Source organism: Xenia sp. Carnegie-2017, unplaced genomic scaffold (assembly GCF_021976095.1).
Source record: "Xenia sp. Carnegie-2017 unplaced genomic scaffold, XeniaSp_v1 HiC_scaffold_2, whole genome shotgun sequence".
Classification (NCBI taxonomy): domain Eukaryota; kingdom Metazoa; phylum Cnidaria; class Anthozoa; order Malacalcyonacea; family Xeniidae; genus Xenia; species Xenia sp. Carnegie-2017.
Genome location: NW_025813482.1, coordinates 2640215 through 2661121, shown reverse-complemented (window position 1 = coordinate 2661121; position 20907 = coordinate 2640215). Strand labels below are relative to the sequence as shown.

The window sequence follows — 20907 nt, the reverse complement described above, 5'->3', positions numbered from 1 at the left end:
GCAGTACTTATGGATAAAACGGGACATGCTTATTTTAGCCATTTGGCGCGAACTCACTTATAATGTTCACTGATTTTGTTGTTCTCATGGAAAATGGAAGACGAATTTGTGTCTTCAAGTCTTTCTACCACTCACTTGCGTGTAAAAACTAAACTGAAACGCGATCGATGGGATGACTACTTGTGTTCAAACTTCAACCGCACCGAATCATGGTATCTAGCAGAAATTGATAAATTACGCTCAGAAATATCTGAATTGGAAGCCGAGCTAAACGAGGACAAGCAGTCGTTTTCAACTGTACATTTACTCCAGACTCTTGACAAGTTGACTGAAAACTTACCACACGACAAAAAGGCTTTGTTAGATGGAAAAGATATTCATGGCAAACTGAATGATGATGGCCATATCGATATCGAACGTCTAGAAAAGTTTACAGGCTTGTATATTCATGATATAATAATCCAAGTTGAGAAAGATGATGGGGTTAAATGTATTAGAAAACATCAAATACAAGGGGCTTGTCGTGGAATTGAATTTCAAATGAAATTCTCAGTAGAAGAGGTCACTCAGCAAGATAGTCAAAGTCAGTCAGGTAAATACAGTATAAAAGAAAAGCTAGACTGGCAGAGTCAAGTCTCTCTATGCATGAGTGTTTGTTATTCAACAAATAATAGATATTTACCAGTATTGCACAGTCTTATGCAAACTGAAGAGACGTATAGAAGAAATTGAGAACAGATCAGTGATTTCCATCTGCTTGAGAGTTCTCACAAATTTCTCCTTGGTTGTATAATCAAGTGCAAACACAAAAAAACATCGTTTATTTCTTGTATAAAGCATCAACCATGCAAAACAGATAAATTTAAAACAAATGTTTTAATTTTTCTTATAGCATGTATTGATGATTGATTTGTAAATTCTCTTTATCGGTTTGCACAAGCAAATTACAAACTCAGCCATTCACCAACCATTGCAGGCATTTTATTGTTGTTATTTTATAAAACTGTATGTGGGAACAATGAGGCATAAATGAGGTGATTTGAATCAGATGTGAAACATTTATCTTAGCAATTGCTTATAAATCTGGTGCTGCTGTTAATTACAAGTTGCTATGAACAAATTACAAGTTGCTATGAACAAATTACAAGTTGCTATGAACAAATTACAAGCTATGATTACAAAGTTGCTATGAAAAATGTTCTATGAACAAATTACCTATGAAGTAACAAATTACAAGTTGAACAACTTGCTATGAACAAATTACAAGTTGCTATGAACAAATTACAAGTTGCTATAAACAAATTACAAGTTGCTATGAACAACTTTGTAAAATTTCATTCCATTCAAGTGAGGCAATTACAATTTTCTTGTTTAGTTGTTCTTTTGTTTGCATGAGAATTTCACAATTTTTTCTCATTAACATTGCTCATCAGAACAATTTACATTGTTTGGGATATACTCAGGATGCTGTGGTATATTGGAAAAATATATCGATTGATACTGAAAAAATTACTGTATCAGTTGTATGGAGTAATATGAATTTATGAAAATTATGAAAATAGGTTTAGTTAAAAAAGTGTTAAAATTGATTTGTAACTAGGAAGCAAATTTCAATTTTTCAAGGTGACCAAACTAATTGATTAGCAATTTTTTGTAACAGTAAAGGTTGCCTAATATTTATGTTCAAATTAAATTGATGATAAATCAAATTCACAATTGAAGTTTTTTATACAATGCTTTTTTGTTTAAATGTTGTTTATGGTTTTTTTTGGTTTAGAGGTCATTTATGGCAGTTAATAGTTTCTAATTTGTTTATGCAAACAAATGCAAGGCTGATAATTTCGTCTCAAAAGATCATCTGACTTCCATGTTAATATACAACTGAGTTGTTTGCTCTGGTCTGAGATTATATAACAACAATGAATGTAATTGGTATCTATAAAGTTTGTCAACTGACTTGTGTCTCTATTTTTTATCACGTAACTGGTCTTGTTTGTCAAGTACCTGACTTTTTACCATACCTATGGTATAATATACAAACTATCTCAGTATTTGCTAAAGGGATGTGCAAACTTTGTTGAACTTTCGAAGGAACTTTCGCCGTAAATTGCCTTTCAATATTTCAATAGCGATTGCTTTACTTCAATTGAGCAGAACATCCGGTTTGACTGTAAAGTGATAATCACAAATTATGTTGTCGAGATAATTTGACTTCTATGTTTGAAATAGCGTAGCTTGGAGCTTGGTCATTTTCGACAAATGAAAATTGTCTCTTTTGTACGTGCAATCCTCAACCATGTCCCTCTGTTTTAATGAGTTTATAGTTTAAAGAGAAAAGAAAGTTAATCAAAGGAGGATTTTTCTTTCAAGTTTCTATAATTACAAATAATGTCACAATCATTGTGGATTTTTAAAAAAGGTTGAACATGACAATGAAATTTAAAGACATTATAGCTATATACGAGTCATGCTGTGGCTAATGAATAAAATGAAATACTTGCTTTTAGAGAAGCTTTACATTCAAGATTAAATATGAGTTAATTGCAATCACAACTGAATCTTTGGCAATGTACTTCTATTCCATAAAGATATTCAGAAAGTAGCGAAAACAGTGTATAATATTATTTAGACCGTTTTCATCAATTCATTTCACGACATTGCCATCTATTCATCAATTCAGGTTACCCATGTGTATGCTATGCGTACCTTTTTAATTTTACTTTTATACATGTAAAATCTACAGCTGCTTTTGTTTCATTTGCAGCAAAAACAGGAGATGCTTGTGAAGACAACCCTCGAATCATTTATCTGGAAGTCGGTTTGAAAAATGAAGAAGTATCTTCATGTTTTAAACATTTTTTGGAATATGTGCAAGAAGAAAAACAATTACAGCAGTTTTTTGTAACATTGCAGTGTTATGGAAAATGGAAAAAAGACAGATTGAAAACATTTAACCATTTTCGTAATAAATACCCAGAATTAGTGACGTATGTACCTTTACAAGATGATGACGTCATGACAGCTTGCAACAAGCAGCATCCAAATTTTCTTATCAACATTGTTTGGAAGATAATCGTCTCTAGAACTGGTGATGTTAAACCAACATTTGCTATGCAGGCCGTCATACCAACAAAACATGATAACGGTAATTTTCTTAAGAATATGCAAGCGAAATTCACTGCTTTGTTGAAAAGTGTAGGTATAGAAAAATCAATTGAGGTAATACTCCTTACCATGACAGAATAAGTGGAGGCGAAGTAGCCGGGGGTTTTTTTACAATAAATTTGTCATAAAAAATACGTAGATAAATCTTATTAACATTTTGAATTTGCCCTAAAAAAGGCAAGGTTATCCATTAACTTTATTAGTGTAGCTACCATGGCACAAACTTCAAATCACTTTTAACCGCGACATTTTATAGAAGAGAAGAAAAAGATGAAAGTAAAGTCTCCAAATTTAAACGTGTGCGCAGACTCTTACTTCCAAGAGAAATTGCATCTGCGGTCTGTGCAACTTTCTGCGCCTGTTCATTTCCGATTTTTGCACACTAATATATAAATGCATGACTGCAATTAGAAGTAATGTAAGGATTGCTTAATTAAGTGGCGATATTTTGCTTTCCATCACCATTTCTACTGCATGTTAGTTTCTAAATTTTGGGAAAAACGACAAGTTGTATAGTTTTGCCATTTCTACACACTTTGGTTTTCGAATCCATCAAATTTCGATCTGTTGCCTTTAAAAACAGCTTAAAGGACAGGACTGGAAGACAAGTTAACAAAATTCTTCAAACTATAAAAAGAACACGCAGACTACTTCTCCTTTAGTTTCGGCTTTTTTTGGAAAATTGGTATTTTGTCCTCGTCGCATTTCTTTAAATAATTCTTGCTTCAAATATTTTCCCTAAAATCTGAAGAAAAAAGGCCTACCAAGCTTTCTTCTCGAACAGGCCAACCAAATACTGAAAAGTAAACTTCTGCATATTCAATCACAAGTGATGTTGGTAAAAAGAGGTTACAGAAAATACCAGACAATTATGCACTTTGCCTTTACCATGAGTACCATGAGATAAAGACTGAATTATGGACAGACGTCATCAGTGCAAAGCATTCAGAACTTACGTTTACTACATATAAAGAAAGCACGTCATTAATTGTTGGTGATCAACATTTCTTGTATTTTTATCATTGAACTTAAGTGCATGTAAGGATATTTAAAGGAAAATAATGGTGCCGTCACTGATGTGGTTATTATTAGATAAATTCAAAATTATGTTTTTTTAGTGTTACTACAGATATTCCCAAAATACGTACATATGTGCATTGAAACCCTTAAATCACTGAGTACAGACTACACAGGTCAGTTCCTTTCCATGAATATATGGTGGACATGGTAAAGAACCACAATGGCCTTCAACAAAATATAGCAATGCTCCATCTCTATTTGCATGAGATCCAAGTATTGCTTCTGGCTTGCCATCAACACAAATGTACTCAGATCGCTTGTGATTATGACGTTCAGCCATTAAATAACCTTTGTATTCCAAGGTCCATCCTGAAGGGCAGATATTGCGCGCTGGAATCATCATGTGACTACCACGTGACTTAGCATGACATACAGCGCACGGAGCATCTCGGTCGTGTAAGTTTGGATTTGGGAAGATATGTTTCTCAGCAGAAGTAATCTGGTATTCACTACCATAAATGATTGCATAACTCTGAGTACCAGCAGCGTATTTCTCGTATATTGGATTCAACGGTAAACAAAGATAATTTGATCCACTCCCACTGTGTGAATAAAACGATCCCCCGATTGCTCCTGTTTTTCATAAAAAGATGCTTGAGAACTGCAACTAATGAATACGACTACTTGGTTTTTACAAGAACATAGGTTATGATACAAATGTCGATTCGCGTATATTGCGTCGAACATTTACAATTAAAAAGAAATATGACTGTCCAGTGTTACGTTCTGAGCACATAAAAAATTCTAATGAACATATTTAATGAAATTCTTATGCCTGATTCACACAAGGTAAATCAACAAAATCAAGAGCGTTAACAGGATTAAACAATGACATTCATCAAAGCATTTGACACAGGCGTAAGGGACGAGGGGAGCCGCTGTAAAAAAGTTTGATGATTGGTCGGATGAATTGTCAACATTAGCAGGTCTGGCAAAAAAACAAGTGATAAAGAAGTTATGACATGCAATTTGAAGTCAAGAAGTCTGTTGTTTGATTGTGAGTTGATGCAAGCATGAGGGAAAGACTTCATCTTAAAATAAATAGAAAGCCGATTTATTTGTATTTGAAACCATTAAAAATACTCAAAATAGGAAACTGAAGTTTTATCGCTCATCCATGCTTATTTTACTTGCTTAAACCTATACTGGTTGTAGCTAAATCATGAATCGCAATTACGTAGATTTTCTTACCAGAATAAATCTCAACAGTTTTCGTTGTTTTAGGACAATGTTTTCTTCCCCATCTTGTATAGACCACTCCACCGGTTGACGTGGCTTTACTTTTAGGTCCTGGTGGACCAGCTGGACCTGGTTTTCCCTGCTTTCCACGAGGACCTTATAATATTTAACTTTAATATTAGCACCTTTGACTATATGAAGCCTAGACAGGAGTAGTTTTCAAATCTCCGAAAAAAACGACTTTTAGAAATTAGGGAGCTTATGGGACACCCATTGCTGTCCAGACAACCACAATTTGTAGATCGTGGGATTCCCTTACAAGGACACTTAAAAATTGACTTCTTACTTGAACTTTTATGATATATGAATGAATACCACTTTTTTGAAGGTGCACTCATTTTTTTAAAATCAACAGATCACTCTAACATGATGCAGTTAAAAACTGAATAAAAATATCTAATATCAAAAAGTTTCATTACAGGCTTAACCATTGTAAATGATCACATTTTAAGTATGGAACACTTTAATCTTATAAAAGCTTCCAATATAAATTCTATGTCCCATTAAATATTTAGCTATGTAAGCCTATATGGATAATGGATGCTATATTATATTACATGTCTTTGTTAGCTCAAAAAACGTTTGTTTCTGTCATTTTAATATGTTTTCTGACCTTTTCTCACAGCAAAATTAGGGATGTATTGCTATCGCTAATTAAGGGGCCTCTTATTCATATATACATGTTATAAATACGTACATTTCAAAAGACATTAATTCAGCATATCGTGCATATATGAATAAGAACCCCTCCCCCCCCCCAATTAGCGATAGCAATAAGCGATTGATATTGTTTATTTATAACGCTTAGAGACTGTTTAACAATGTTATCAACTTTTGAAAGCGTCAAACTTTTCATAATTTCATAACAATATTTATGATTTTTCTTATATCATTTATTTTTTGTGATGAGCAAATGCATGTGTAAAGAGATTGTGTTACGTATAAATATGATTATTGTGCTATGTCATACGTTCATAGTGGTTCATAGGTGATGTGAAATGCAAGTTTGAAACCTCATGTTTGTTTATTTCGATGCATTGTTGGTGTAATCAATTTCTTTGCATCGCGATTATTATTGACCCTCTAAAAAATTTGCAAATTTTTCCAAAAGCAAGAGCACAGGCAATCTAAGATGTCACAAGTCATCTAAATCTATACATTTAGTCACATAATATCAAACCAGTCAGACTAACTATCGCACCTTAGCAATGACATCATGCTTTGGCGAATATAACATTAACGCGTATATTGTAAAGCGTTAATAATAAAACTAATAACTCATTAAAAATATTACGCAAATAAAAAAGCACAAAGGCTGAAATAACTAATCCATTTCTTTAACACAATCTGCTATCACAAAAAAAACACGACAAATGGAAAATGCATGTATAAAGTTCTGACCATTTCGGAAAAGAACCTGCTATAAAAATCTCTAATAGATTTTTTACGTTCCGTTTGAATTAAACATCTAAGTATTTAGAATCTATAAAATCAGGATCTGGACTCGTAAATGGCACGCAGCCAAAAAGGTAGTAATTTATTTGTACAAGTTTAATAGCTATTTTGTCAAATCGATCAAATAGTTTATTTAGCTAAGTGGGGTATAAGAGTTAATAAAAGATTTAACGTAGTTTCCAGGAAATACATTTAACCACACATGAACTACAGATAAAAAGAAAATGACTTCTGTTAAAAAAAACTCACCACGCAATGAAGCATCTCTGCCATCACGTCCTAAATTGTAAGGTTATTTTAGAAAAATTAGATTCAGTAGTAATAGAGCTACGTTGTGGTAGTAAACATTCTCTTAAAATATTTCACAACTTTAAAAGTAAAGAATAATGTATAATTACATGTTTGTAAATGTAGATCGTCCAGGATGGTATAGTCCTGAGAAGGATTGTTTTTGTTGTTGTTGACTGACGTTTTCGTCAAATGACTCTGAAGATGACTACCGCCAAGGTTGTCGAAACGTCAGCCAACAGCAACAAAAACAGTCCTTCTCAGGACTATACCATCATGGACGATCTACATTTACAAACATTTAACGATACTCCTGGGTTCAAACCATTTACTTTAATGTTATATAACTCACCATCTCTGCCTGGAAGTCCTCGACAACTTGTTACTTTGCCATTCTGTCTCTCAAAAATACTTAACAAACAGTTGAAGTCGTAACTATAAAGCGATAATTCGCAGCTAGCCTAAATTCAGTGAAACGTGAAACGATTTAAAATATGGAAAGGAGTACGAATTTGAAATAATAAAACTCATAAATCTTTAATTAAGCGCCATACGAAGTAAGTTTGTGTATTTTCTATCCATACAAAGTCCGAATGTTGAGAAAATGCCCAAGTAAATTTGCTAGATGATAAATACTCTCTTAGTTAAATCTGTCTGAATCATTTCAAGTTTCTCTAATCTTCAGCTACCAAGGCTTGTGAAATCAAACTCCCTCGAGCAAATGAGCAATTGCAAAACAAACTCAATAATTGGGGGTACAAATGAGTCTACGCAAACCCACATGACAGAAGCAGCAAACTTATTTATGAATATATTACTGTGTATGTATTGATTAAAGAATTAGCTTTATCAAACTTCAATGCAAAATGACGCTCTTCTTTGTTACAAATCCAGAGAATCGTTTATTCGAATAAGATGGATCAAATTTTCCGCCCATGTTTTATAGCCTACATTGTAAATATTTTTGTAATTTTACTATTGAAATGCAAAACAGCACTTGTCAAAGACGTGACTATTATTATATTACTTTAATATAAGGCTATTGCAATCTAATAAGTCAAAAAAAGAGTTAAAAAGAAAAAAATCATGCAAATCCCTATTTAATGAGTGCGTACTGGTGTACGTGTATGTGTGAGCTAGTATGAGTACGGAAAAATGTTTTCAACTGGTTAAGATTTTTATTACTTCCTTTATAGGGTACTTGAATGCAACCTAAATATTATTAGTAATCATAAAATATGCCACCTTTTAACACAACATATCGTATCTAAAATATCAAATGATAATACAAGTGATTACCACAAACCTTTCTTTTGCTTTGTCTTTTAACTTCAACATGGCATTTTTGTCATCATTATAATTGCAGTAAATGACTTTTATTAGAAAAAGTAAAATAATCTGGAGAGTAGCGATGTACATTGTTTTACGTTTTTATATAGGACGAAAACTTATCCTCTCTGTCAGCTATTGCAGTTACAAGTAAACTCTTGCAGTGTAGTCTGTGATATTTTTAGTCAGTTTCAACCAATCATATGCTTTGTTTTCATATTTCATCCAATCGATGGTTTCCATCAAATTTATTCACAGGCAAATGAGTGAAATTGCTTTCCTTCAGCTCCACAATGATTTTTCTAGTTAAAACAAGAACTATCCATTAAAACACCCTTTATTTATAATTCTGCGTTGGGCATTGTGTAGCCATATTAATGCAATAAGTTTGATTTGTCAAGCGTCTCCTTTGCCTTTGATTGGCTCGGTCTTTAGTTTGATTAAAACTTCCTTCAGTTCTTCTTTTCTATTCTTTTAATAGATTGCATTCACACAAACAGCTGGAGTACTGTAATGTTACAATGTGCATCAACATATTAATCATGCAACGTCGCTATTTTTTTAACTTTAGCGAAGGTTATGATCACTTTGTTCCTTGTAATGTGTATGCTATATTTTGTTTATGCTGTATATTAAAGATCGTTGAATGTCGATGTTTGTCTATTCATTTAATAAAGAGTACAAAGTTCATGTGAGGAGAGACGTAACTAGAACGTTAATTGAGGGAGGTGTATATTCATATATTCAGTTGTGCCCTACTGATTTCTTTTGATTTCAAAATACTTTCAAAAGAAATTAGTATGGGACGACGTAATATATGAATATACACACCTCCACCAATTAACGTTCTAGTTTCTCTGCATGTGAGGTAATTTATATTTACTGATAAACATTTGCAAGAAGCAATTGTTTATTTGCTTTACGGTGCGGATATAGTTAGCAATAAATACTTAGTCAGTAGCGTAGCCTGCCAGCAAATTTTAGTCTCAAAATGTGAATTTGAGGACATTATTATTATTCATTTTGTTAGAAATTCATTCTTTTCATAGCACGTGAACAATGAAAAATTAACATAGTATCATACGTAGTACGATTATATCAGTGGACTACACGGTTTATGAAAAAATTTAATGGATAAGAAAACGTTGCTTATGCTGTCAGCTTGTAGGATTTGCAAAATCCATTGATGGAATAGATTGTTAAACTTCTAATGAATCATCTGACAGTAAAATGTTTGTAAATAGTAACAATTTTTTAGAATGAGAATTGTGTTACCGAGAAGCATTTTTGAAATAGATTGCGCACAAAAATGACTTAGTTAAAAAGCAATTTGAAATCATAGGGTTAAAATATGGCACATATTGTTCAAGCCAAAAAAGTTTTGCAAAATTTGTCAAAAACATAAAAGAACGCTAAGCAAATCTTTATTAATTATTCATATTTCATTATTTGTATTATCTTCAGCTCAAAATTATGCATAATTCATGACGAGTATGAAACAGCACTCAAAAAAAATATTATATATTCAGCACTTTTGAACAACGAGCCATATTTTAAATCTGTGTGTTGTAATTGCTTATTAAATGTCTCATTTTCGTGCGCAAGCTATTTTAAAAATTTTAGAAGGTAACACAATTCTCATTTTGAAAATTGTCATTGTTGGCGATAATTTCACTGTCAGATAGACCAATAGTCCAACTATTTCTAACAAATGTTTTTGAAGATCTTGCAAGCAGATGACTTTAGTGACGTTTTCCAAACTGTTCAGTTTTTTTGATAGAACTTGTAGTAGCTACGCCAATCTAATTACCCCAACCCTGCTAATAAATTGATGTCATTTTAGTACTCAATTATAAATATAAAGAGTTAACAAAAAGATAAGAACATTGCATGGTTTACGTATAAGTTCACATTCTCTAAATATTTCATAAAAAAATAAAACATGTTACCAAGTTTTCACAGGCTTATGAAAATCATGGATACCTTTGGGAGAACTAAAGATCGAATGTTGAGATCGATTTAATTGATAGTGATAAAATTGTTTTGTACACTGAGGCTAATATAAAACAAGCTAGATCAATCAGTTCACGAGATTTATTGTGTTTTTTTTATAATAAAGAATGGATGATCATCGAATTTGACTTAAACTTAATGTCAATTTCATCTTAGTATACTGGAAAAAATAAATTAAAAAGTTTGGTGTTAGCATTGACAAAAAGATGCGACAGTAATTTTATGTGTTTGAGTGTGTGAGAAAGAAGCCACAGTTTTTAAGAGTAGCTGCTGCGCATGAGCAGATAAGTATCATCTGTTAAAAAATGTCTATCTTGCTACATATTTTTGTTATCTTTTGGTCATTATAGAATAAGCAAATGACTATGGGGGCATAGGCTTTTAAGTGATAAGCTTTTAAGTGATAAAGCCTTGTCATTCTCATGAAAGATTGTGGAGTCAATGATGATTTCAATATTCCATATGGTCAAATATTTTGGTAGTAGCGCATACTACATGGCCTTAAATTGATCATAGTCATTGATCATAGCAAACGATGTACATTCAAAGTTTTATTGACTCTTACAGACACAAGATTTGTTCAAATGTAATCAATTTCTGTTAAAAAAAACACCAGCTGGTTCGTCTTCGCTGAGCTCACATTAAATTACTCTTTTTACATGCAGAGCAAAGCAAGTTTTAAATTTTAAACAACAGCTGTTGAGTACGATTGACGGATACAAGTCTCCCTGCTAATTGGCTATTGACTTGTGAGTTACCTTACTGTCGTCTTATTAAAAAGTAGAAAAAATGTGAAGTAGTTACGGCGTTGCCAGGCTCAGTTCTAAGAGGAAAGGTCACCAAACTTGCATTTTACATACTGGAAGTATTTAAACCAAAATTCGTAAATATTTTGTAAGTACCTGTTTCAGATATCGACCCACAAATGAAAAAGGGAAAGAAGTAACTAGACAATTTGCTCCTGAATCTTGTCTCCTGCTGACAGGGAAAGGTAATTATTAATTTTATAAGACGGGTGACAGAAAGGATTACCTGAAGAGCCCTCCCTCGCAGTTTAATTTATCATTTTGAATATTTGGGGAGCGATTTTCCATTAGTTCTTTATGCCAAAGGTTGGGATCTGGCGTCTCACCTCAAAATTTTGTTGATGCAATGAACATCAAAAGGTGAACTCGTATTTATGAAAGCCTTTAAAGCAAATGTTTCTGTCAGTAACTACTGAAAATATTTATTGGGATGCTGTTCTTTAGGTGACTTTCTTCTTTCTACAGTTTGAACAATGCATGTGGCTTCAACCCTTCGTAGGATGCGTGTTTTGTATTATTTGGTCTTATTCCCCAGTAATCAATGTAGATTGATGTTGGATGTAAGTTGTCAATTGGCATGATGGCTGCCAGTACTAGTCGAGTGCGTTATCTAACCAATAAGAGCAATAAGTAATGTTATTAGATATACATACAGCACCAAGTTTTACAGTAAAGTGAGTCCAGAGTTTAATTTATTTATTATGTAGAGGTGCACTTATATGTAATTACACTATCAAAAGTATGCTCTCTTATAAAAGGTCAATGAAAGGCAATCAAGTTTTTTCATTCAAAAATTTAAGGTGAATGCTGGATTTTCATGTTTTACTGTCAAATTTTATAGCTCCATACTGCATACACTAAATTGCAAGACAATATTAGTAATGCATGTCTTTCATACTGTAATCCTTTTATCTTCTAAAAGTTTAAAATGGTCCTATAATCGGAAAATTTAAATATCTAAAATAACTCTGAGTAATATCATTTCAATCTTAAAAATAAGGTAATGGGATGATCAGGCGTAAAAGATATGAAAAAACCGCTGCTGGAAAACATTTAAACGAGGCAACAGTTTTCCAGGCTGTTTTCTTACTGAATAAACGCCAATTGAGCAAACAACTTTTGCTACATATGGTGGTCCGTGGAGATTTGTAGACAGTGATGGTGGCATACAGCAATTCAAAATAGGTGCACATTGTACATGCTTCATAGTGCTCGGTGGAGATTTGTAAGCAGTGATGGTGGCATACAGCAATTCAAAATAGGTACGCATTGTGTACATGCTTTATATGGTGGTCAGTGGAGATTTGTAAGCAGTGATAGTGGCATACAGCAATTCAAAATAGGTGCGCATTGTGAACATGCTTCATGTAGTGCAGTGGACATTTGTAAGCAGTGATTGTGGCATACAGCAATTCAAAATAGGTACGCATTGTGTACATGCTTCATATGGTGTTCGGTGGAGATTTGTAAACAGTGATGGCGGCATACAGCAAATGAAAATAGGTACGCATTGTACATGCTTCATATGGTGTTCGGTGGAGATTTGTAAACAGTAATGGTGGCATACAGCAATTCAAAATAGGTACGCATTGTGTACATGCTTCATATGGTGGTCCGTGGAGATTTGTAAACAGTGATGGTGGCATACAGCAATTCGCGTAAAACATCCTCATCAATAAGAAATTCACCAGTCCTTGATTTACTGTCTCTAGTTAGTACAACATAAGCCGCATCACTCATGATGTCTGTCTTACGACATTGTTGTAGAGCATCTCCACCAGCAAGCATCTCCATTGCTGCTGTCTTGATGGCTACACAAGACAAGGTAAATTAACAACACTTGTTGAGGATTCATTTGTCCAAGTCCTGTGAGTATGATATTGATGAAGGGCGTTTATATAAAGATGAGGAAACACAAAGTAGGCCTCTAGGGCAGTTGCCTATGGATGAGGAAACTAAAGTTAAAATGCACGAATGGGGAAGCACAGTAAGCACACGTATATGTTTACATACAGTAATACATAAAAGAACTCAACCAAATAATCCCTGAAAAAGATTATAAAGTCGTTCAAGTGACAGAAAAATGAAAAAAAAATATATTTAGATAGCTACTATATGATGCATGCCATACCTCCTGTAGCACAATGTTAAAATGAACCCTTAGCTATATGACACTGTAACACGTAACTGACCTGTTTTGGCCAAAGAGCGTTCACTGCTACACCATCATCTTTAAATTCTTCAGCCATACCAAGAACACACATAGCCATACCAAGAACATGGACATACCATATTTAGCGATCGTGTATGCTATCAAAATACCAGAACATAAAAATCGGTTTTAATTCACTGGCAAAAGTGACTTTTCTCGAATAGTTCGCAGGGCACGTAGCTAAGTACATAAATATGAGCACCACTAATTTTAAAAACTGCATTGTTAATACTTTTGATTCAATTAATGTCCACTAAAAATACAGAATATATATAGTGAATAAAAGTGTTTTGAACTAACTGAAAAAGCTGGAAAACAGAGCTGGTTGACTACCTTATAGCTACATATGTACGGCACATAACGTGTAAGAGGGGCCTTCGGACTCAACAGCTAAGTACGTGGACCTACTTGAAATGAAATACGATGGCCTACCTACGTGTCCTTTAAACCAAAGAGGTTTCATGTTTAATGGCGGACTGATGTTTAAAATATGAGGGTTCTTGGCCACTTTCAGATATGGAATACACGCTTGAGAGCTACATAAATTAAACATCGTAAAGAAATGAGATGAATAAAAACACCATACGTAGTCAGCAATTCCAAGTAGGATAGGTTTGGCTATTTGGGTACTTCATAGAACAAAGATTTTACCATAAAAATGTTCCTCTGGTTTGACACCATTCATTAGGTCGTATCTGAGAAAAAATAAACATTACTAAATACATAAATAAGATACACACACGAGACTCTCGCCAATATGTTTAGAGATACAATTCCTTATTCTAGAGCCAATTCCTTAACTAATATAGCCGTTTGTACTTTCTCAGAATTTTGGTTAAAATTACTTTTTAACTCCCCTTTGAGCAATAGCTACAAATGTTGAACTAATAGGCACATTTTAACGATTTACATCAAACAATTGATCACGTGAGTCGCTTAACCTCATTATTCATATTTAGACTATATAACCAATGGTTATGAAAATTGGTAAAAGATCTTTGAAAGTTGGTTTGCAGGAAACAGTAGTAAAACATACATGAAACATCTAAATAAAACATGGCGAGTTATTTTGTAGTATTCGTATTTGGGTGGTGTAGGTCAAATACGTTATTAAGATTTTAGAGAGTGAGGAAAAAGGTTCAAGGAACTGAAAAAGAATAAAAACCATTTACCTAACATTTGCAATACAGTGGTTTGAAAGATGAGGACAATCTAGGAGACAATTTTTTCAAAAGAACATGAAGATATAGACAAATTTCTTTTGATAGAACATGAAATACATATTAACAAATGTTGAGACATTAACAAACAGATTTCCTAAAGAACTTCCAAAATGTGCAGTCAAAACTGTAGAAAGGAAACTTGAGTTGAAAATTTCAGCTGTTTTGTAAACCAGAATGTTGGTAGACTGTAGAGTAACATTTTAAGATAGCAAATTACTAGATTATGTCATTGTAAACAATATCTTCATTAAAGAAAGAATCCTTACAGGCAATTAGCTATTATTGGAAAAAATACACAGATATTTTAAAGATTAAGAAAAATATTTAGCACTCACTATCCTATAAATATCTGGAAATTCCTTATTCCAAAAGTGATACATAATTCTTTACAATATGCATTTCTACAAGAAAATCTTTTATTCTATTGAAACAAATTTCTTTTGCAAGAATTAAACATCTAACATTGCTGACTGTGTACATCAAAACAGACATCAAAAACTGACCTTCTTCAGCAGCTGTGTAAATTGTTCCTGGGAGCTTTGGATGTGGCTCAGCTGTTTTAGCAGCAATGACAATATTTGCTCAATCCTGTGCTGCCTTTAAAGCTATAGCTTTACCAATACCGACTTGCTCCACTAATAAAAATTGTTTTTCCAGCAAGTTTTCTAGAAAACAAGAAAAAAGAGTCTAGACAATGAAATGCTAGCATTGATTGGTCTAAAGTCGAGTTTGCTTTGTATTAGCCTGTGCAAACCAATCTGAACTAAATCAATTAAATTCATGAAAGACAATTTGCAAATCAATCATCAATACATATATGTAAAAGGACAAATTCAAACATTTGTTTATGCATTATCATTATTTAGTAATAGAAATGAAAGATATTTTTCATGTTTGCACTGGTTTATTATGCAAACCTCAGATACTTGAATAATGAATGATCAAAAAACAGAAAATCCAATGAGAAAATAATACATGTATGATTAAAAACAATTACATTTTATAATCAGAGTGCATATAAAAGTTTCTTTGCCTTTCTTTCAGACAAAAAACGGGAAGGATTCTTAATGCGATCATTTAAATAAAAATCAATAAAACTGTCTAAAATACTAGTCATACAGAAATTCATCAGGTAAAAAAGGCCAGTTGACATGACATTCAAAAATAAGCAAATGATTGTTCTTCACAATCAACCTTCCAACATTCTGCTTTGACAGAAATGCCGCAAATTAGAGCAATCTTCTCGTACTTACCCCGTGTTTAGCATGATTCAAAGATATAAACTATTCAATTCGAAATTTTGAACGATGAAATTGATCTTTGACCATTTGACGTTGTCGTGCTTATTGATGATACTGTATTTTCTTTGCGCAACATTTTTGGGCAACAGGCAGTACTTATGGATAAAACGGGACATGCTTATTTTAGCCATTTGGCGCGAACTCACTTATAATGTTCACTGATTTTGTTGTTCTCATGGAAAATGGAAGACGAATTTGTGTCTTCAAGTCTTTCTACCACTCACTTGCGTGTAAAAACTAAACTGAAACGCGATCGATGGGATGACTACTTGTGTTCAAACTTCAACCGCACCGAATCATGGTATCGAGCAGAAATTGATAAATTACGCTCAGAAATATCTGAATTGGAAGCCGAGCTAAACGAGGACAAGCAGTCGTTTTCAACTGTACATTTACTCCAGACTCTTGACAAGTTGACTGAAAACTTACCGCACGACAAAAGGCTTTGTTAGATGGAAAAGATATTCATGGCAAACTGCATGATGATGGCCATATCGATATCGAACGTCTAGAAAAGTTTACAGGCTTGTATATTCATGATATAATCATCCAAGTTGAGAAAGATGATGGGGTTAAATGTATTAGAAAACATCAAATACAAGGGGCTTGTCGTGGAATTGAATTTCAAATGAAATTCTCAGTAGAAGAGGTCACTCAGCAAGATAGTCAAAGTCAGTCAGGTAAATACAGTATAAAAGACAAGCTAGACTGGCAGAGTCAAGTCTCTCTATGCACGAGTGTTTGTTATTCAAGAAATAAAGATATTTACCAGTATTGCACAGTCTTATGCAAACCGAGGAGATGTATAGAAAAAATTGAGAACAGATCAGTGATTTCCATCTGCTTGAGAGTTCTCACAAATTTCTCCTTGGTTGTATAATCAAGTGCAAACACAAAAATCATCTTTTATTTTTCTATAAAATACCAATCATGCAAAACAGATAAATTTAAACAAAAATTTTTCTTATAGCATGTATTGATGATTGATTTGTAAATTCTCTTTAGTTGATTTCATTCATTCAGCTCCAGTGGTTGAGCTCATATCGGTTTGCACAAGCAAATTGCAAACTCAGCCATTAACCAACCATTGCAGGCATTTTATTGTTGTTATTTTATAAACCTGTATGTGTGAACAATGAGGCATAAATGAGGTGATTTGAATCAGCTGTTAAAAATTTATCTTAGAGATTGCTAATAAATCTGCTTCTGTTAAGTACATTGTACAACTTTATAAAACATCATTCCATTCAAGTGAAGCAATTATAATATTCTTGTTTAGTTGTTCTTTTGTTTGCATGAGAATTTCACAATTATTCTCATTACCGTTGCTCATTAGAGCAATTTACATTGTTTGGGATGTACTCTGGATGCTGTGATATATTGGAAAAATATATTTATTGATACTGAAAAATTGCTGTATCAACTGTATGAAGTAATATGAATTTATGAAAATTATGAAAATTGGTTTAGTTGAAAAGTGTTAAAATTGATTTGTAACTAGGAAGCAAAATTCATTTTTTCAAGGTGACCAAACTAAATTGATTAGCAATTTTTTGTAACAGTAAAGGTTGCCTAATATTTATGTTCAAATTAAATTGATGATAAATCAAATTCACAATTGAAGTTTTTTATACAATGCTTTTTTGTTTAAATGTTGTTTATGGTTTTTTGTTTAGAGGTCATTTATGGCAGTTGATAGTTTCTAATTTGTTTATGCAAACAAATGAAGACTGATAATTTAGTCTCAAAAGATCATCTGACTTCCATGTTAATATACAACTGAGTTGTTTGCTCTGGTCTGAGATTATATCACAACAATGAATGTAATTGGTATCTATAAAGTTTGTCAACTGACTTGTGTCTCTATTTTTATCACGTAACTGGTCTTGTTTGTCAAGTACCTGACTTTTACCATACCTATGGTATAGTATACAAACCATCTCAGTATTTGCTAAAGGGATGTGCAAACTTTGTTGAACTTTCGAACGAACTTTCTCCGTAAATTGCCTTTCAATATTTCAATAGCGATTGCTTTACTTCAATTGAGAGGAACATCCGGTTCGACTGTTAAATGATGATCACAAATTATGTCGTCGAGATAATTTGACTTCTATGTTTGAAATAGCGTAGCTTGGAGCTTGGTCATTTTCGACAAATGAAAATTGTCTCTTTTTGTGCGTGCAATCCTCAACCAAGTCCCTCTGTTTTAATGAGTTTATAGTTTAAAGAGAAAAGTTAATCAAAGGAGGATTTTTCTTTCAAGTTTCTATAATTACAAATGTCGCAATCATTGTGGATTTTTTAAAAAAGGTTGAACATGACAATGAAATTTAAAGACATTATAGCTACGTACGACTCAAGCTGTGGCTAATGAATAAAATGAAATACTTGCTTTTAGAGAAGGCTTTACATTCAAGATTAAATATGAGTTAATTGCGATCTCAACTGAATCCTTGGCAATCTACTTCTATTCCATAAAGATACTCAGAAAGTAGCGAAAACAACGTATAATATTATTTAGACCGTTTTCATCAATTCATTTTACGACATTGCCATCTATTCATTAATTCAGGTTACCCATGTGTATGCTATGCGTACCTTTTTTTAATTTTACTTTTATACATGTAAAATCTACAGCTGCTTTTTTGTTTCATTTGCAGCAAAAACAGGAGATGCTTGTGAAGACAACCCTCGAATCATTTATCTGGAAGTCGGTTTGAAAAATGAAGAAGTATCTTCATGTTTTAAACATTTTTGAATATGTGCAAGAAGAAAAACAATTACAGCAGTTTTTGTAACATTGCAGTGTTATGGAAAATGGAAAAAAGACAGATTGAAAACATTTAACCATTTTCGTAATAAATACCCAGAATTAGTGACGTATGTACCTTTACAAGATGATGACGTCATGACAGCTTGCAACAAGCAGCATCCAAATTTTCTTATCAACATTGTTTGGAAGATAATCGTCTCTAGAACTGGTGATGTTAAACCAACATTTGCTATGCAGGCCGTCATACCAACAAAACATGATAACGGTAATTTTCTTAAGAATATGCAAGCGAAATTCACTGCTTTGTTGAAAAGTGTAGGTATAGAAAAATCAATTGAGGTAATACTCCTTACCATGACAGAATAAATGGAGGCGAAGTAGCGGGCTTTTTACAATAAATTTGTCATAAAAATATGTAGATAAATCTTAGTTTGTAGATAATTAATTAGTAGCTACCATGGCACAAACTTCAAATCACTTTTAACCGCAACGTTTTATAGAAGAGAAGAAAAAGATAAAAGTAAAGTCTCCAAATTTAAACGTGTGCGCAGACCCTTACTTCCAAGAGAAATTGCATCTGCGGTCTGTGCAACTTTCTGCGCCTGTTTATTTCCGATTTTGCACACTAATATTTAAATGCATGACTGCAATTGGAAGTAATGTAAGGATTGCTTAATTAAGTGGCGATATTTTGCTTTCCATCACCATTTCTACTGCATGTTAGTTTCTAAATTTTGGGAAAAACGACAAGTTGTATAGTTTTGCCATTTCTACACACTTTGGTTTTCGAATCCATCAAATTTCGATCTGTTGCCTTTAAAAACAGCTTAAAGGACAGGACTGGAAGGCAAGTTAACAAAATTCTTCAAGCTATACAAAGAACACGCTGACTATTTCTCCTTTAGTTGCGGCTTTTTTTCTCCCTAAAATCTGAAGAAAAAAGGCCTAACAAGCTTTCCCTCGAACAGGCCAACCAAATACTGAAAAGTAAACTTCTGCATATTCAATCACAAGTGATGTTGGTAAAAGAGGTTACAGAAAATACCAGACAATTATGCACTTTGCCTTTACCATGAGTACCATGAGATAAAGACTGAATTATGGACAGACGTCATCAGTGCAAAACGTTCAGAACTTACGTTTACTACATATAAAGAAAGCAAGTCATTAATTGTTGGTGATCAACATTTCTTCTTGTATTTTTATCATTGAACTTAAGTGCATGTAAGGATATTTAAAGGAAAATAATGGTGACGTCACTGATGTGGTTATTAGATAAATTCAAAATAATGTTTTATTAGTGTTACTACAGATAATGCCAAAATACGTACATATGTGCATTGAAACCCTTAAATCACTGAGTACAGACTACGCAGGTCAGTTCCTTTCCATGAATATATGGTGGACATGGTAAAGAACCACAATGGCCTTCAACAAAATATAGCAATGCTCCATCTCTATTTGCATGAGATCCAAGTATTGCTTCTGGCTTGCCATCAACACAAATGTACTCAGATCGCTTGTGACCATGATATTCAGCCATTAAATAACCTTTGTATTCCAAGGTCCATCTTGAAGGGCAGATATTGCGCGCTGGAATTATCATGTGACTACCACGTGACTTAGCATGACATACAGCACACGGAGCATCTCGGTCGTGTAAGTTTGGATTTGGGAATATATGTTTCTCAGCAGAATAAATCTGGTATTCAGTACCATAAATGATTGCATGACTCTGAGTACCAGCAGCGTATTTCTCGTATATTGGATTCAACGGTAAACAAAGATAATTTGATCCACTCCCACTGTGTGAATAAAACGATCCCCGATTGCTCCTGTTTTCATAAAAGATGCTTTAGAACTGCAACTAATGAATACGACTACTTGGTTTTACAAGAACATAGGTTATGATACAAATGTCGATTCGCGTATATTGCGTCGAACATTTACAATTAAAAGAAATATGACTGTCCAGTGTTACGTTCTGAGCACATAAAAATTCTAATGAGCATATTTAATGAAA

General features: G+C 33.2%; 2 protein-coding genes, 2 long non-coding RNA genes and 1 pseudogene across 6 annotated transcripts; 2 read left to right on the top strand and 3 right to left on the bottom strand.

Annotated features, from left to right (window-relative positions):
- Positions 1-19: 19 nt before the first annotated feature.
- On the top strand, positions 20-3358 carry LOC124439762 (centromere protein P-like). 2 transcript variants are annotated; one of them, XM_046990024.1, is made up of 3 exons: positions 20-592; positions 893-895; positions 2765-3358. In XM_046990024.1, the coding sequence occupies exons 1-3, from the start codon at positions 94-96 to the stop codon at positions 3244-3246; spliced, it is 984 nt and encodes a 327-aa protein (XP_046845980.1). In that variant the 5' UTR covers positions 20-93; the 3' UTR covers positions 3247-3358. The 2 variants fall into 2 exon arrangements, with proteins under 2 accessions (XP_046845980.1, XP_046845981.1); XM_046990025.1 differs by lacking the exon at positions 893-895 and having other exon boundaries at positions 22-592; positions 2765-3356.
- Positions 3359-4336: 978 nt separating this feature from the next.
- LOC124440456 (short-chain collagen C4-like) lies at positions 4337-5822 on the bottom strand. Its single transcript, XM_046990849.1, has 3 exons — positions 5771-5822; positions 5437-5580; positions 4337-4818 (listed from the first exon to the last, which is right to left on the bottom strand). The coding sequence occupies exons 1-3, from the start codon at positions 5820-5822 to the stop codon at positions 4337-4339; spliced, it is 678 nt and encodes a 225-aa protein (XP_046846805.1).
- Positions 5823-8483: 2661 nt separating this feature from the next.
- Positions 8484-11844, bottom strand: LOC124439788. Its single transcript, XR_006946468.1, has 3 exons — positions 11702-11844; positions 11472-11547; positions 8484-8858 (listed from the first exon to the last, which is right to left on the bottom strand). It is a non-coding gene; the product is annotated as an uncharacterized LOC124439788 (long non-coding RNA).
- A 739-nt stretch (positions 11845-12583) lies between these two features.
- LOC124440455 overlaps positions 12584-20907 on the bottom strand; it is a 34279-nt pseudogene continuing 25955 nt past the window's right edge.
- On the top strand, positions 16555-18829 carry LOC124439779. Of its 2 annotated transcripts, XR_006946456.1 has the most exons (3): positions 16555-16791; positions 17082-17084; positions 18772-18829. It is a non-coding gene; the product is annotated as an uncharacterized LOC124439779 (long non-coding RNA). The 2 variants fall into 2 exon arrangements; XR_006946455.1 differs by lacking the exon at positions 17082-17084.